This window comes from Protopterus annectens, chromosome 2.part1, assembly GCF_019279795.1.
Source record: "Protopterus annectens isolate FY-2018-M chromosome 2.part1, PAN1.0, whole genome shotgun sequence".
Taxonomy (NCBI): domain Eukaryota; kingdom Metazoa; phylum Chordata; order Ceratodontiformes; family Protopteridae; genus Protopterus; species Protopterus annectens.
The window spans coordinates 328,636,397-328,654,874 of NC_056729.1; the positions used below are offsets into that span (position 1 = coordinate 328,636,397).

General features: G+C 46.5%; 1 protein-coding gene across 3 annotated transcripts in view; it reads right to left on the reverse strand.

Moving 5' to 3' along the window:
• The window catches only part of RBPJ (recombination signal binding protein for immunoglobulin kappa J region), a 1,681,970-nt gene that overhangs the window by 1,211,524 nt on the left and 451,968 nt on the right, over positions 1 to 18,478 (reverse strand). For all 3 annotated transcript variants that reach the window (XM_044062156.1, XM_044062154.1, XM_044062155.1), the window contains exon 4: positions 12,817 to 12,982. In XM_044062156.1, coding sequence (XP_043918091.1) covers positions 12,817 to 12,982 — 166 coding nt within the window. The remainder of the gene's footprint in view (positions 1 to 12,816; positions 12,983 to 18,478) is intronic.

The following is an 18,478-nucleotide window of genomic DNA, read 5'->3' on the forward strand; positions in this document are numbered from 1 at the left end:
AAAACAATTTTTTGATCTGTTTTCCGGCAATAGTGACCTTCGTGATGGCTTTGCCCAATTTATTGCCCAAAAAGGACACAAACAACTGATCTGTTTTCCGTGTTTGGTGCGTCCTATCTAAATAGAAACGCAACTGCCTGTGAACATCCAATGAGTGGAATATGTATTCCGCTCTGTCTGAGTAGTTTGGGAAGAAAACTGGAAGTTCCAATGACTGTTGAAGACAAAAACTAGAACAAACTTTGGGAACAAAGGATGGATAAGGCCTGAGGGATACTCTATCCTTGTGAAAATCCAAGTACGGTGGTTTGACACATAGGGCTTGAAGTTCCGAAACTCTTCTGGCTGCTGTAACTGCCACCAAAAAAGCAGTCTTCCAAGAAAGAAATTTCAAGTCACAAGTTGCTGCCGGTTCAAAGGGGGAAGAGGTCAAAGCACCTAATACGAAATTAAGATCCCACGGTGGAGCGGGATGAGAAATCGGAGGTCGTAGCAGCCCAGCACCTTTCATGAAGGCTTTACACAACTTATTGCTCATCAAAGGTGGGTCTATACTTTCATGAAAATTATAAATAACTGCCAATTGAACCTTGATGGTAGAGACCAAAGAACCTTGATTGAATAAAGAAGCTAAAAACTTCAAAACTTCTGACACCGGGGCAGTAATGGGATCTAATCCCCGGAGTTGGGCCCAAATAGAGAATCTCTTCCATTTGCTGTTATACATTTTTTTAGTCGAAGTCTTGTGGGCCGAAGACAAGATATGTATGACTTCCGAATCCAAAACATGGTTCCTGACTATGGTCGGAGGTGGAGGAGCCAAGCTGTTAACCTCAACGAGTGAAGGGACTGATGAAGCTGTCCCGACTGGTGGATCAAGAGGTCTGGAATCTGGTCCAGGAACCATGGACCGTCCAGTGCATATTTACAAAGAAAGGGCAGCCAGACTTGACTAGGCCAGTATGGGTCAACTAAAATCATCTTGCTCTGCAAGAGAATCGCCTTCTGGATCCACCCTGGGAAGAAGGGGAACCGGTGGAAAGGCGTATAGTAGGCCGGTGGCCCAAGCTTGGACTAGGGCGTCCTTGGGAAATTCCCCCGGAACTAGGGTGAGAGAGAACAACTGTTGACATTTCGTGTTGAGAGGAGTTGCAAAGAGGTTGCAACAAGGATTTCCCCATCTTCTGAAAAACTGAGTTGCCACTCTGTCGTTCAGAGACCACTCGTGCGGGGAGAGAATAGTTCTGCTCAGTCTGTCGGCTATCACATTGGATCTCCCCGGAATGTGTGTTGCTACCAAGAAACGGTTAGTTGCAATCGCCCAATCCCAAACTTTCATGGCCTCTCTGCAAAGGGGGTAGGACCTGGTCCCTCCCTGCTTGTTCAGGTACCAGACTACTGACATGTTGTCGGACTGAATGGCAATCATGCCCAGGGGGAGGTAACTGTGTAGTGCTTGTAGCGATAGAAGCACTGCCCTCATTTCCAGTATGTTGATATGGAGGGAACTCTCGTCGGAGTGTCACTTGCCTTGGACTGACCTGCCCAGGTAATGTCCCCCCACCCCGTCTGGGAGGAGTCCGTAGTCAAAGTGGCCACTGGAGGTGGGGGAACGAAGGGTCTCCCCTGATCCAGGTTGGAGGAAAGAAGCCACCAACGGAGGTCCTGTTTGCACGTCTCCGTGATCAGAATGAGGTGACTGAGAGGGAGATCCTGATAAGACCACTGGACTGACAGGAGCCACTGGAGAATCCTCATATGCAATCTTGCTAAGGGAACTAGGAGAACAGCAGCCGACATGGAACCCAACAGTTGTAGGACCATCCTGGCTGGGGCTCGGCGTTTGAGGAGCAATGCTCGGACTTGAGACTGTAATATTTCTATCCTCTCTGAAGGAAGATAGACCCGCATTTGCTTTGAGTCTATCTCTACTCCGATAAACCGTATGCGCTGAGATGGCAGCAACACAGACTTTTCCCAACTGAAGGTGATTCCTAGGGAGTTGCCTAGAGATATAGTGGCTGCTAGGTTTTGTAAGAGTAGATGCCTGGAGGTGGCAGTTAGGAGCCAGTCGTCTAGGTATGGAAACACCTGGAATCCTAGACTTCTCAGGTGAGCAGTCACCACCACCAAACATTTGGTGAACACCCTGGGGGCTGTGGTGAGACCAAAGGGCAGTGCACGGAACTGGAAATGACCGTCTCCCAGGCTGAAGCGCAAGTGTCTCCTGGACGCCTGATCTATCAGGATATAATAATAGGCGTCCTTGAGATCTACGGAGCACATCCAAACACCTTCCTCCAGCAGCGGGAGAATGGATTGTAAGGTGACCATCCAGAACTTGGACTTCTTGACAGAACGGTTGAATTTGCTGAGATCCAAGATGGGCCTCATGTCCCCGGTCTTTTTTGGCACCAAAAAGAATCCTGAGTAAGTCCCTAATTCGGTCTGGTCTTCGGGGACCGGTTGGATGACTCCTTTTTGAAGCAGCTTTGAAATTTCGATGGCTGCGAGATCCCGTTGACTGGGTGGTGGGTTCGGGATTTTCCGGGATGGTGGGGGGGGCTGAGAAAAAGGGATGCTGTAACCTCCGGCAATGATCCGGAGCACCCATTGGTCCTGAGTGATATTCACCCAGGCCTTTAGGTGCCTCGAAAAATGACCCCCGACTGGCTCCGGAGCGGCGCAGTCGGGCAATCCTTCAGGGATGCTGGAAGGTTGAGGAGCCACGAAAGGACTCGCGGTCTCCAGTGTTGCGGGGGCCTCTGCCGCCTCTGGGACGGCGTCTTCCTGAAAAATTTCCCCCTCCTCTGCCTCTAGAAGGGGGATCATCCTGCTGTGAGGGGTAAGTCTTCTGAGATTTGCGGAACCACATTTTCCCCCCTCTTCTAGCCTTGGGATAAGGCCAGAAGGGAGTGGAAAACCGTGCCCCTACGGCAGTCAAAGTCTTACCCTCTTGTTCACAGCGGGTCAAGGTGTCCTTTACCTTGGGTCCAAACAAGGAGGACCCATCAAAGGGAGCGTCGGCAAAGGAAGACTTGAAGGCCTCTGCAAAATGACACAGGCGGAGCCAGGCTTGTCTCCGTAGAGCAACACCTGTGCCCGCCGCTCTACTCGCCCCTTCGGCCGCATATGAAATGAGCCTCATGGACGAGTTCGATATTGATGATAGAGTAACCAACTGAGAGCTAACCGTCTGGGCCAACTGCTCAGGTAGGTTACCAGAGAGGGTATCTGAAAGTTCCTTGACCAGATCCCTCTGAAGTCTGGTGAAGTGCGTCAGGTAATTCAGAGACCTTAAAGTAAAGGCTGCTGAAGTAAAGGTGCGCTTCCCGTACCGATCCATACTCCTGGACTCTTTATTACGAGGATGGACGGACGTCGAAGCCTCTGCCACATCTTGCTGGGTAGCAGATGCCACCACCACGGCATCTACGGCCACACCTTTAGATAAGAAGTCCTTTTCAGGGGGGGCTGACAGAAATTTATTCGGGCGAGCTGGCACCGGTTCCACAGAATCCGGGTGCTCCCACGCCCTTAGAGAGATCAAATCCAGGAGCTCATCGAAGGGCGGAGACACCCAGGAGGCGGAAGGCTGAGCCCCGAAGGCCTTGAGGAATACAGACTCCTCAGCGGAAGGGGGTTTGGACTGCCAGTCGCCTCGTTGCTCGAGGATTTCCAAGATGTCCACAAAGGAGACATCATCCGAGGACGACTTGGGGGACCCCACCGCATCATCGAGGTCGGTGTCCGAGGTGAGAGACTCATCAGGCGAGTCGACGTGCTTCCTCTTACACTGTCTCTTCCTGGGAGGTTCCTCCGAAGAAGCCTCGGAAGGACCCCCAGGAAGGGAGGAATCCCCAATGGGGGTGACCTCAGGCCCCAGGGCTCCGCTGTCTTGAGACAGGGGAACAACAAAGGAACCAGTCTCCGTGCCAAGGGAAGGTGCCGGAGAGATGATGGAGGTAGCCAAGGAAGATTTGGCCAAAGCACTCCTCATGGCCCTGAAGGCCGGACCCCCCCCCCCAGTCCTGGGAAGGTCCGACCCCCGAGGCCACAACAGTAGACGGCACTCCCGCAGCCGACGCACCGAGAGGGAGGCTCGGAACCGAAAGCATCGGACCCGAAGCGTCACCCCCAGGGCCGACCAAGGAGGTCCGTGTACCGAACTCCGACCCGAAGGTCGGGGTTGGAGTAAGGGTCGGAGCCGACCCGAGAACCTCCACTGGCTCCACCAGCACGGACTCCAACGGTGCCGAGGCTGTTGGAGGAGGAACCAATACAACAGGGTGGACAATCGGCTCCGGAGCCGACTGGGCTGGAGCCGAGACTAACTTTTGGAAAACTGGAGACTGGAACAGCCTTTGAAGCACCCTGTCTATATCCGAATCGGACATCCTCGAAGACCGAGAAGAGACCGATCGGGCCCGAGTTGACTTCTCCGCCGGTTCGAAGACTGGGGACCGGCTCCGAATAGTCTCAAGTAATATCGGCGCCGAGGGAGATTCCACCAGTACAGCAATTTCCCTCGGAGCCGACGGGGACTTCGGCGCCGAGGTAGATGAGTCTGAGCGAGCGACGTTTCTCAGCTCCGAAACCAATGGAGCCGGAGAAGGTGACCCGCCTCTCGATGCTCGAGCACTCGGCTCCGAAGACAGAGGAGTCGAGGCTGGAGGCATCGAGACAAACCGTTCCGACCTCGGCTCCGAAGTCCGTGGAGCTGACGGAGAAGCCTGCCTTGATTTCTTTGCTGTCGGCTCCGACGGACTGGTCGGAGCCGAAGACTTCTTCCTGGAAGGAGAGGAGGAAGAAGATAAAGCTTCCTCAAAAGAAGGGGTGATAAGCCCCTTCAATATCAATTTGTTTTTCCTCTCTTGGAGGACACGAGAAGAAAAAGCGTGGCATACACTGCACGACTCTTGAAGGTGCTTAGGGCCTAAGCAATAAACACATAGAGAGTAATCATCTGTGATTGACATCTTGTAACCACACTTGGTACATTTTTTTAAAACGCGAAGGCCTATGTTCCTTCGACATCACCACAAATACACACACCAAAAATCAGAGTAAAACTAATTACACAGAGATGCCAAATCCCTCTAATTTAAACAGGATAGGCCAGTAAATCACACAGGCGAAAACTGTAACACAGCTCTGGCAGAGCACGAGGGCAAGGCCCCTCTAACTAAAAACGGAACCTTGACGTTTAGTAGGAACAAATACCACACAACAAATTTTTAGTAACAAAAAAGGCTGTAAAAATGCCGAAAAAAAAGAGTGCGAGGAAATCCCTACTGATTTAAGCGGGAACCTAATGCTAACAACAAATCCACACAAACTCCAAATTCACACAAACTACTCAAAAAACGTTTAGTAGCTGTTAAAACAGCTTTAGGTTGAAAAATTAGCAAAATTCTGACAGGAAATTAGTCAGTAAAGAGTACTTAGCCCAGCCAAGTCGAGACCACGTCTATTGCTGTCAAGCGGCAAACGAGATCTGGGGAAGCAGTAGTGGCGCATCCTGGGATGTAGAATAGCTCAGCCAATTAGAGACTTCGCTCTATAGTATAGCGTGCCGAGTCGGAGCAGAGGATCGGCTCCGAACCCATCAGTTCAGAATGTAGGCGAGATAGGATCACTTAACATCTGTACCATGTTCATCGTGCATACAGCTGTAGTAATCACAGATGGGTAGAATCCCAAAGCTACGCACAGGGTGGTAGGCACTAGGTGTAAGTGGGATGAGCCAGAATGCCCTGCAACACAGCAGTAGCAAAGCCTGCTCTAGTTTTGGAATATAAAGGCAGGTGGTAGTGTTTTGTGAAGGTATGCACAGAACTCCAAGTGGCTGCCTCCAAAATATCTTTGGTAGGAACTCCTCTGAGGAAGGCTGTAGAGGTAGCTGTGGCCCTGGTGGAGTGGGATCTGATGCCTGTAGGGACAGATTTTCCATGATAGGAGTAACAAAACCGTATGCAGTGGCCTATCCATTTTGAAATTGTCTGTTTGGTAACTGGCTTCCCTTGAGCTCCTACAGCATAGGACACAAAAAGTTGCTCTGATTTCCTGAAAGGCTTTGTTCTGTCCAAATAATAACGTAGCTGTCTATGCATGTCTAAGGAGTGTAGCAGCCTTTCCCCTTTGTTTTGAGGATTGGGGTAAAAGGTAGGTAAGTGTATGGCTTGATTTAAAGCTACCCTGGATACCACTTCAGGAATAAATGACGGGTTGGTTCAAAGGGAAACCCTGTCCTGATGGAAGATGAGAAAGGGCTGCACAGCCATGAGGGCTTGTAGGTCCGAAACCCTACGAGCTGGGGTAATGGCCAGAAGGAAAGCTGTTTTCCAGGACAAATATTGCAAATCTGTTGAGGCAGCTGGTTCAAAGGGAGGCAATGTTAATTTTTCTAAAATGTAATTAAGATCCCAGGCTGGCACTGGTTGTTTCCTTGGTGGTCTTATATTCTTAGCCCCTCGAGGAACTGTCTTAAGAGTGGGTGAGAGAATAAGGGTGGATCCGTGTTGAATTCTGCAGAAATGGCTGAGGCATGAATTTTTTTGGAGGAAAATGAAAGTCCACTGTTCAACAGCTCAGCTAGATAGTGTAACATCTGAGGCAAATTTAGTTTTCTAGGATCCTGGCCTTTTTTCTCATTCCAAGTGCAAAACCATTTCCATTTTGCGGAGTAAGCCTTTCTAGTAGATGGCCTTCTGGCCTCCAAAATGACATCCTGCACCTCTTTGGAGAGTAGGGTCTGTTGTGGTGTTAAGGAATTTTCCATGCAGCCAGATTGAGTGTTTTCAGCTGACTGTGAAGAGTTTTGTAGCTGTGCTGAGTCAGTAGAAGAGGCATTAGAGGTAGGGTCCAGGGAGGAGTATGTGTTAGGCTCCTCAGGAGTGGGTGCCAGTGTTGTCCTGGCCAGTCTGGAGCAATCAGTATCATCTTCGGTCTGTCTGCTCTTGCTTTCAAGAGCACCTTGGGCAGAAGAGGCAAAGGGGGAAAGGCGTAAACTGTCCGTGCTGCCCAACTGAAAGAAAGGGCGTCCACTCTCCAGGCCTTTGGATGGAAGGTCCTTGAGCAGAACTTTGTCAATTGATGATTCCTGTGGGTAGCAAAGAGATCTATGTCTGGCCTTCCCCACGCTTGGATTATCTTTGTAAAGACTTGAGGATGCAACTTCCATTCGTGTGGGTCTGTCATATTTCTGCTTAGATTGTCTACCAGCATGTTTTCCAATCCTGGCAGGTACTGTGCTTGAAGTTCGATTTGCCATTCCAGAGCCAAGTTCCAAAGTGACATGGCTAGCCTGCACAGGGGGTATGAATGTGTTCCTCCTTGTTTATGTACCACATTACTGTGGTGTTGTCTGCTCTTATCAATAATTGCCCTGGATGCAGGAGGACCTTGAAAGCTGTAATTGCATTTATCACTGCTAGAATTTCCTTTTGATTGATGTGAAGGTGCTTTTCCTTTTGGGACCATTTGCCCTGAATGCACCTGTCTGTCATGTGTGTCCCCCAAGCGTAGTCTGAGGCGTCTGTTGTGATGACTTGATTTGCTTGAGGCTTGCAGAATGGTAGACCTGTGTTTGTTTGGCATGCTTGGGCCCACCATAGAAATTCCTTTTGCAAACATGGAATTATTGGTATTATTGTTTCCAAACTGTGGCTGTGTTGAGACCAAAGGTTTTTTAGGTACCACTGAAGTTTCCTCATATGCAACTTTGCACAGGGGATTAGAAGAATGCAAGATGCCATGAAGCCCAGAGCCTGCAGGATTTTCTTTGCAGTTAGCCTGGTACAATTTGCTAGTATTTTGAAGTACTGAGTTAATTGCCCCTGTTTTTCTGGCGTAAGATAGGCCATCTGGGTGTTTGTGTCCAAGTTGGCACCCAGGAAAGTTATTTTCTGAGATGGTGTTAGCTTGGATTTCTCTATGTTGACTGTGTATCCCAGAGAATTCAATAACCGTGTTACATAAGCCAGATGTTCCAGAAGTATGTGTTTGATGTCCGCTTGGATCAGGCAATCGTCCAAATAAGGGTAAATTTGTATCCCTTGAAGTCTGCAGTAGACAATTACTGATGCCAGGCATTTCGTGAATACTCTGGGCACAGTAGATAAGCCAAAGGGCAATGCAGAGAATTGATAGTGGATTGAACCTGCAAGAAATCTGAGGTATCTTCTGCAGCTTTGTCTGATTGGGACATGCAGGTATGCCTCCTTGAGGTCCAATGTTACCAGCCAAGACTCCTTGCCCAGCATGGGAAGAAGCTGCTGTAAGGTGAGCATCATGAATTTTGGTACGAGTAGAAATGTGTTTAGGATGGATAAGTCCAAAATGGGTCTCCAGTCGGTTCCTTTCCTTGGTACCAGGAATAGTCTGGAATAAAAACCTTGACCTTGTTCGTGAGTAGGTACTTCTTGAATAGCTTTCATGTCTATGAGCTTTGAAATTTGTAGTTGTGCCTCTGCCCTTTGATTGTGTGGCAGGTTTGGCATGCCTCTCATTTTTGGAAGAGTGTGAAAATGAAATCTATAGCCTCTGTTTATAATGTCCAGGATCCATTTGTCTGTTGTGATAATATGCCAATTTTTTGTAAATAATGCCAGCTTTCCTCCCAAGGGTGCTGCCAGCTGAGACTTGCTTGGCATGAAAAGGGGAAAGTCATTGGGTTTGTTTCCTGTATTGTTGTGTACTGTCTTCGCCACCTCTTGGTGCTGGAGTTTGCCATTGTCTGCCTCTATATGATCCTTGAAATTGTCCTCTGCCCCTTGTGCGCCTGTATCTACCTCTTTGGGGCTTGTCCGTGGCTGGAAAGGACCAGTTTTTTGAAGGCCAATTTCTGCTAAAACGTGGTGGTTGAACCTTTAGAAAAGCTTTGACAGTTTGCATAGATTTAGCTTTTTCTTCCATTTTCCATAGTATCTCCTCAGCATTAGTACCAAATAATACATCCTTTTGTAAAGGAGCATCTAGTAGTTTAGCTTTAACATGATCAGGCAAGGTTTGTTCCCTAAGCCAGGCATGTCTACGAATGACTGATCCTGTAACAGCAGCTCTACTTGAGGCCTCTAGAGCATCATAGCCACATTGTAAGGTGTGTTTACCCACTTGTTCTGCACTATGCATCATATCCTGCAACTCCTTCATATCTGGTTGTTCAGGTTGTGACATTTTATTCCTTAATTGTGATAACAGAAACTGCTGATATTTAAGCATATGGAACTGACAATTTAAGGCCCTCATGGCTAGGGTGGCCGAGGTATATACCTTTTTTCCCCACCTTTCTAAGGATCTAGACTCTCTTTCGGAAGGTATTGGATTCTTAGCAGTAGAGGCCTTCATTCCCTTGGGGCCTTGAGAAATGGTTTCAGGGTCAGCATTATGGCTTTTGTAAAGAAACTGGTGAGAGTTAGGAACTCTGTAGTACCTATCAGGCTTGACTGGGGCAGGAGGCAGGGAATCCGGATTAAGGCAAGACTCTGAGTAAATATCATCAAGTATGTCCAAGACAGGAGGTATCGCCAGAGGTCTGTGCTGAGGTAGCAAAAGAAATTCCCTAAGTCTTTTCTTGGAATCAGAAAAGTCTTGGCCTTCCCAATGGAAGTGTTCCCTTAAGGTATGCAAGGTTTCCCCAAAAGAAAAATCCTCTGGGGGAGATACAGAAGGAATGGACTGCTCTGCATCAGAATCTTCAAAAGGGGAGTACCAGTGTTGCTCTTCATCAGAATGTTCTGAAATAATGGAGCCCTGGTCAGAAGAGGGAGAATCTTCCTCCACTCTGGGTCTCTTGTCTGGAGGGGGTTGGGAACCCCTGATAAGAGTAATTTAATCCTCAGCCATTTTTAGCATCTGCTTTTTAGGTATGGGGCCTGGAGATGGGCCCTGTGCAACAGGCCTCTTGGTATGCATGGCTGATTTGGACTTAGTAAAGGCCCTTATGGAAAAGGAAGATGAGGGTCTAAAGACACCATGGATGGAAGTGGACCTGTCCACATTAGGAGGCTCAACACTCACAGTGGCTTCGATAGCTGTAGTCTGGGTATGGGCCGAGGCACCTGTGGTGGTTACAGAAGACACTGCCAGAGAAGTGTCGTCTGTAGTCAGGGGCTGCGTAGGCACCTCGCTGAGAACCGGACCACGTGTAGCCGGTTTTGGCGTGGTGTCGGTGGAGACCGCGGACCTCGCGTGTCGGTCTTTGTCCTTGCGTTTTTTGGACAAAACGGTAGTCGGAGTCTCCGACGACATTTTATAATCAAAAGCTTTACCAAAAAAGTGCTGGGCGAACTCCGCCCGACGCTTAATAGTGCGTTTATTGAAAGTAGCGCAAAAGCGACCGCCCGAGACGTCGTGGTCTGGGTCTAAACAAGTTATACAGAGGGAATGGAAATCCTTATGCGGTATTTGCTTCCCACAAGAAATACAATTGTTAACTTTGTCTGACATCGGTCTGAGGCAAGAAAAGTTTCCCCAACGGGGTACTTAGCTTTAAAGAAGACTTCGGTTTCCAAATTTTCGTAATTTCAGGAGCTGGCCGACCGGCACTTGTGAACTGCTTCTGCTTCGGGCACCGCGTGGCAAAAAAGACTGAAGAAAATGGCGTCGGCTGTGTCTTATATACCCCTGTCGCACTGACGTCAGGAAAGAAAGCGACGACAACCGACGCCAGACATAGACTTTGGAATTCGGCCGACCGAGGACCCGCCTGACGGCAGGAGAACCCATCTGTTATGACTGCAGCTGTACGCACGATGAACATCTTTAATTTTCTTCTGGTGAAGCCATTCTTTTGTTTGTGAGGGAATCCAAGCCTTGGCAGTGTATTCTTTGATTTGGATATACGTTTGGGGTCATTGTCACGTTGAAAGGTGAAATTCCTCTTCATCTTCAGCTTTCTAGCAGACAACTAAAGGTTTTGGGCCAAAAGCGACTGGTATTTGGAACTGTTCGTAATTTCTCTCCACCTTGACTGAAGCCACAGTTCCAATTTAAGACATGCAACCCCAAAGCATGATACTGCCACCACAGTGCTTCACCGTGGGGATGGTGTTCCTTTGGTGATGTGAAGTGTTGTTTTTGTGTCAAATGTACCTTTTGGAATTGTGACCAAAAGGTTCAACCTTGGTCTCATCACACCATAACATATTTTTCCACATGCTTTTAGGAGACTTTATGTATTGTTTTGCAAATTTTAGCCAGGCCTGGATGTTTGTGTGTGTAACAAAAGGCTTCCATCTTGAAAACCTACCCCAAAGTCCAGACATATGGGGAATATGGGAGACTGTTGTCACATGCAGTACACAACCAGTTGTTGTTTGTCTTTCGGCTTTTCCCGGTAAGGGGTCGCCACAGCGGAACTCCGGTCCACTAATGATTGGCAGTAGACTTTTACGAAACGCCGAGGTGCCAGCTCGACACCCAACCTTCAATTAAGGCACGTCCATTTACGCACGCATGTCTTTCAAACGCTACCCAACCGCAGAGAGGACATGCAGACTCCACACAGGGCACTCCAAAGCCAAGCGGAGTATCGTACGGGAGAACCTCTTGCTGTGAGGTAACAACGCTACCACCGTACCACCATGGCAGTACACAACCAGTACTTTCCAGAAATTCCTGCGGGTCTCTTGGCAGCCTCCCTGATCAGTTTTCGTCTGGTCTTTTCATCATGTCTGGAGGGACATCCAATTCTTTGCAATTTAATTGTTGTCCCATATTTTCTCCACTTTTTGATGACTGTCTTAACTGTGTTCCATGGTATATCCAATGCTGTGGAAATTTTTTTGTACCTTTCTCCTGACTGATACCTTTCAACAATGAGATCCCTTTAATGATTTGTAAGCTCTCTGTGAACCATGCTGTAGCAGGCAACAGAGTAAATGTCAGGAAAATCCTACCAGGACAGCTGAACTTGATTTGGAGTTGATCAGTGTCTTTAACTGATGGCAGGTGTGTACCCAGGACGACTTGAATTCTATAATTAAATCAAAAGGCGATTCAAAAAAAGTATTAAGTTTAAGGGTGTGCACACCTATACTATCAGTGTATTGTACTTTTTAAATGTTTTATATTTTTCCCCTAACAGATTTGTTTTTCAATTGAATTGCACAGGTTATAGGTCAAATTAAAGGTGTGAAAAGTTTTGAAATGATTTACTGTGGGGTCTCAATCTTTTATATCACAAAATCCTGGCTTTTTAACAAGGGTGTGTAAACCTGCTATATCCAGTGTGTGTGTGTGTGTGTGTGTGTGTGTGTGTGTGTGTGTGTGTGTGTGTGTGTGTGTGTGTGTGTGTGTGTGTGTATATATATATATATATATATATATATATATATATATATATATATATATATATACACACACACACACACACATATATATATATATATATATATATATATGCATGCACACACACACACACACACACACGTGTGCAACAAGGCCTTCATTTCCACGCTTGTGATCCCCATGACCCATTCTTTCACATATCATGAATGTGTTTGCAGTACAACCCATAAAAGCTGCTCCTTTAGTTGGGCACATACCAATTCCCTTCCTCAAGACAGGCAAGCTGGCATCACTCACACTTCCATCCCTACCTGGGCAGCTTCACCATCACCCAAACTGCTATTCAAATCTGGATCATCTGGTCAGTCTGAGCCTTACCCAAAATACTACAGAACTGTTCTTGTTAACATTTGCTTTGAGGTAGTAGCAATTAACACAAATGAACTCCATTAGATGCATTGATCTAAATTAATAAAAGAACACATCTTCAATACCACCGTTTCAAAGTGTTTAAAACACACCAACCTTCCCTTCTAGGTTCAGCTGCTGCATTTCTTGGTCACTATTACCAATTCCAATAAAAGCACAAGGCTGTGACTCTTGTTCTGAGCAGCCATCACGTTCCATTTGTTCTTTCTTTTTCTTCCACCCATTGCCCATTAAATAAACACAAGGAGGGGGACAGAAAAACCTGCAAGAGAGAAAATAAGGTTAAAAAAAAAAAAAAACTGGACGACCCCCTGATAAGTCAGTTTATTCAAACATCATGCAGAACCACTAGTAAGAATTCTACATATTTAGCCCAAGTCAATCTGCCACAAACTGTAAAGTTAAAAGAAATAAAACTATATGGCTGCTCCACAGGCACACCAGGGAAGGCAGTCTGCTTGCATTGTTAAAGTCCAGACTACAGAAGCTTTCTAGGTGGCAATGGGCTGCCTTCCTGGGGTGGCTAAATGCTTGCTCACCTTCCATGTGGACAGCTCTGTATAATTCCACTACACGTCTACCCTCCACTGTGGGCAGCATAGAGAAAGCTAAAGAAGCACCTACACTCATCGAATGTGCTCTTTCGTTAATGAGCACACCACACCCACCCATCAGTACAGCAGACACTCTTCCAGGCCCCCTACAACACTGTCACCCTGAGAACAATGTCCACTACACCATCTGCCATCGCAACTTTGAGAAATGGCAGGCAACTCAACTCTAAAAACTCCAACAGTGGTTCACACTAGTTAATAGAAGGCCAAAAGTAATAAGGCCAAAAGTAATAAGGCCAAAAGTAATAAGGCAGATGTTCCATGGAATGCCTAGCCTGGAAACACTTGTACAGATGGGCTTTCATTGCCTTTTCTGCATAATACAGCTACAGCAAAAACATCATACTCCCAATCTGGCAATGCCACTACACTAGGTTGATGTGCAAGGGACATATGGTCCTACAACTCCAGTTTAACACAGCAGCTTTCTTATACCTTTTGGTCTAATCTCCAGCCTCTTTTCAACTTGCCTAAACAGGTTCACCATCATTTTTATTCTGAACATCTGCTCTCTCCTATTTTTACAGTGCGCATTTAATGACCGGTATCCAAAACAACGTACAATTTATCTGTGTTGCAGCTATGTGCTGGCCTCTGATCTTAACACAACTACTTTTAATAACATCTCTGCAGCAATGGAAACTACCTTCCAGTGAATTACAGACTAAGCAACAGAAAGCACAGTTGTGTACCTACCATAAATGTAGATGTTCGAGTGCATTCACTGTTGCAGTCATTACAACTGGGTTATCCTGCTGGCAGGCTACCCGCAGTCGGCCTGAATTCCAAAGTCTAGGTCCGGCGTCGGTTGCTGTCACCTCCTCCCTGAAAACAGTGCACCAGGGGTATAAAAGATGCAACCAACGCCATCAGTTTTTCTTGCCCCAGATGTCAGGTGCCCCTAAAATTATGCCAATAAGCATGCATACACAAAAAACTTTTCCTTCATCTACAAGCAAATACTCCACATAGGTTGTACACAATAAGAGAAGTACAGATAAGACCCAGCAAAGGAAAGGGAGATGGTGGGTAGGTAACCTGGACTGCAACAGTGAATACACTCGAACATCTTCATTTATGGTAGGTACACAACTGTACTATGTTCATCGTGTTTCACTGTTGCAGTCATTACAATTGGGTTGAATCCCAAAGCTAAGGTTGGGGGGCTGGTGCTAAATTGGATTAGGAGAGGCTATGAGGCCCTGCAGAACTGCAGTGGCAAAGCCTGCCCTGGATTTAGAGTAGAGAGGTAAATGATAGTGCTTTGTAAAAGTGTGCACTGAACTCCAAGTTGCAGCTTCTAAGATGTCTTTGGTTGGTACTCCTCTGAGGAAGGCTGCTGAAGTGGCTGCTGCTCTGGTTGAATGTGGTCTAATGTCCTTAGGCACCGATTTGCCATGCTGTGAATAGCAGAAACGAATGCAGTGGCCTATCCACTTAGAAATAGTCTGCTTTGAGATAGGCTTTCCTTGTGATCCTGCAGCATATGCCACTAGAAGTTGCTCAGTCTTTCTGAAAGCTTTGGTTCTGTCCAAGTAGAAGCGTAGCTGCATGTGAATGTCCAAAGAATGCAGAAGTCTCTCACCCTTATTCTGTGGGTTTGGATAAAAGGTAGGCAAATTAATTGTTTGGTTAAGGGCCACACTGGACATTACCTTAGGCATAAATGTAGGGTTTGTCCTCAAAGAAACCCTGTCAGGATGGAAAATGTTGAAAGGTTCCAAAGCCATGAGTGCTTGCAACTCAGACTCGTCTAGCAGAGGTTATTGCTAGGAGCAGAGCTGTTTTCCAGGATAAGAATTGTATATCAGCTGCCGAGGCTGGCTCAAACGGAGGCAGTGTGAGTTTTTCCAAGACATAGTTGAGGTCCCATGCAGGTATTGGTGCTCTCCTTGGAGGTCTTATGTTTTTGGCCCCTCTGAGGTACTGCCTTAGTAATGGATGAGAAAAAATAGGTGGTTCTGTATTGTAAGGAGCTGAAATGGCAGAGGCATGAATTTTAATAGATGAAAAGGAAAGGCCTTTATCCAGCATCTCAGTTAAGTATTGCAAAATCTGAGGAATATTTGGAACAATCGTGTCAATTCCTTGTGCCTGGTTCCAAGCACAGAATCTCTTCCATTTTTCTGCATAAGCTTTTCTGGTGCTAGGCCTCCTGGCCTCCAAAATAACATCCATCACTGCTTTAGAGAGAGGTGTGTCTTGAATGGCTACATTATTCGCCATGCTGCCAGGTTTAAGGCCCTGAGTTGGCTGTGCAGTATTTGATTGTCTTATTGGGTCAATAAGTGCAGAATTTGAGGTAATGTCCAAGCTGGGCATTGAGACCAGCTCTTTAGGATTGGGTACCAGTGCTGGCGGGGCCAGTCTGGAGCAATTAGTATAATTTGTGGCTTCTCGTCTGACCTTTAGGAGTACTTTGGGGAAGAGGCAGTGGAGGAAAGGCATATACTGTTACTTTTTTCCAGCTGAAAAATACAGCATCCACTTTCCATGCCTGCTTGTGAAAAGTCCTTGTGCAGAATCTCTGAAGTTGGCAGTTGTGAGGGGAAGCAGAAAGGTCTATGTCCGGGCATCCCCAGTTCCTTGTTATCATGCTGAAGACTTGTGGATCCAATTTCCACTCATGGGGATCAATTAGGTTTCTGCTTAGTTCATCTGCCAGAGTATTTATCTTTGCTGGCAGGAATTGTGCTTGCAGATGTACTTGTTAAGTCAATGCTGTGTCCCACAAGTTCATGGCTAGTCTGCAGAGAGGGTAGGAATGTGAGCCTCCGTGCTTGTTTATGTACCACATGACTGTAATATTGTCCGTCTTTATCAGTAGTTGTCCTGGATGAAGTAGATCCTTGAAGGCTGTCAGGGCCTTTTGAACAGCTAGCATCACTTTTTGATTGATATGTAGATGCATTTGACTTGCGGACCATGTTCCCTGAATACATCTTCCTGCCATATGGGCCCCCCAGGCATAATCTGACGCATCTGTTGTTACTGTCTGCCTGGCTGTGGGTAAGGTGAATAGTTGTCCCGTGTTGTGGTGACAGGCCTTTGCCCACCATCAAAACTCCTGTTGCAGGCAGGGAATGAGGGTAATTATTGTTTCCAGGCTGTGGCAATGTTGAGTCCAAAAACTTTTTAGATACCACTGAAGTTTCCTCATATGCAGTCTTGCATATGGAATTAGCAGAATGCAGGATGCCATGAAGCCCAAAGCCTGTAGAATTTTTCTTGCAGATAACTGGGTCTTTGTTGCCAACATTTTGAAATAAGTAGTCAGTTGTCTTTGTCTGTCTAGTGTGAGATAAGCCATCTGGGCAGTTGTATTTAAGCTTGCACCCAGGAATATTATCTCTTGAGAGGGTACGAGTTTTGATTTCTTTTCGTTTACTGTGTACCCTAGACCTGTTAGTAATCTTTTTACAAATGCCAGATGCTGTAGTAGAATGTCCTTGTTCTCTGCTTGAATAAGTCAGTCGTCCAAGTAAGGATACATTTGTATTCCTTTTTGTCTGCAAAATGCAATTACTGGTGCCAGGCATTTTGTGAAGACCCTGGGCGCAGTAGATAAGCCAAAGGGCAATGCAGAGAATTGGTAGTGCATTGAGCCAGCTATAAATCTGAGGTTTCTTCTCCATGATTGTCTGATTGGGACATGCAGGTATGCCTCTTTTAGGTCTAAAGTCACAAGCCAAGCCTTCTTCCCAGCACGGGCAGAAGCTGCTGCAGAGTTAACATTTTGAATTTTGGAATATCCAGAAATGTGTTTAGGATAGACAGGTCCAGTATTGGTCTCCAGGCTTTGTCCTTTCTGGGCACCAAGAATAGTCTTGAGTAAAATCCTAGTCCCCTGCTCTTGCTGTGGTACTTGCTGAATGGCCCTCATGTCCATGAGGGATGAAACTTGTTTTTGAGCCTCTGCCCATTGATTGCGTGGCAGGTCTGGCATACCGTTTGCCCTTGGCAGGGTATGAAAGTGGAACCTGTAGCCTTGTGAAACGATATTTAAAACCCATTTGTCCTGGGTGATCATGTGCCAATTTTGTGAAAAAAGTTCTAGTTTTCCCCCCAAAGGAGCTGCCAGAAGACAAGTGCTTGGTGCTGGCAGGGGAAAGTCATTGAGACTGTTTTCTGTATGGCTGTGATTTTTCCTCTCCGCTTTTGGAGGTAGAAGCACCCCATTGTTTAGGCCTGTATGAGCCTTAGGGCTGTGATCTGCCTCTGGGGCGTCTGTATCTGCCTCTTTGTGGCCTGTCTGACACTGGAAAGGACCAATTCTTTGTAGGCCAGTTCCTGCTACATCTGGGAGGCTGTACCTATAAGAAATCCTTGACTGTTTGCATAGATTTAGCTTTGTCCTTCACTTTCTTCAACAACTCTTCTGCTTCAACACCAAACAAGGTGGTATGCTATAATGGAGCATCTAATAGTTTTGCTTTAACATGATCAGGCAGATTCTGTTATTTTAACCAAACATGTCTCCTAATGACAGAACCCATAACAGCGGCCCTGCAGGAGGCCTCTAGAGAATCAAAACCACATTGCAAAGTATGCTTTCCCACTTGTCAAGCTGCATGCAATAAATCCTGCATTTCTTTGTTTTCTGCACATTCTGAATTTGCCAACATTTTCTGTTTAAGCAGTGACATAAGATATTGCTGATATTTAAGCATATGAAACTGACAATTTAAAGCTCTTACAGCCAAGGTAGCAGAAGTATAAATCTTTTTCCCACATCTGTCCAGGGCCCTTGAATCCCTATCAGAGGGGATAGGGTGTTTTGCAGTGGAAGCCTTGACCCCCCTTGGGACCCTAAGAAATAGTTTCTGGGTCAGAAGCAGGGTTTTTGTAAAGGAATTTATAAGAATAAGGAACCCTGTAGTATCTGTATGGATTAACGGGAGCTGGTGGTAAAGAGTCATTAGACAGACCGGACTCTGAAAATACATCAATCATCTACAATGTCTAAAACAGAAGGAATAGCAAGGGGCCTGTGCTGAGGTAATAAAAGGAAGTCTCTGAGCCTTTTCTTGGATTCTGAATAATCTTGGCTCTCCCAGTGGAAATGCTCCCTCATAGTATATGCAGGGTCTCCCCAAAAGAATAATCCTCAGGAGGAGAGGCTGAAGGGATAGATTCTTCAGCAT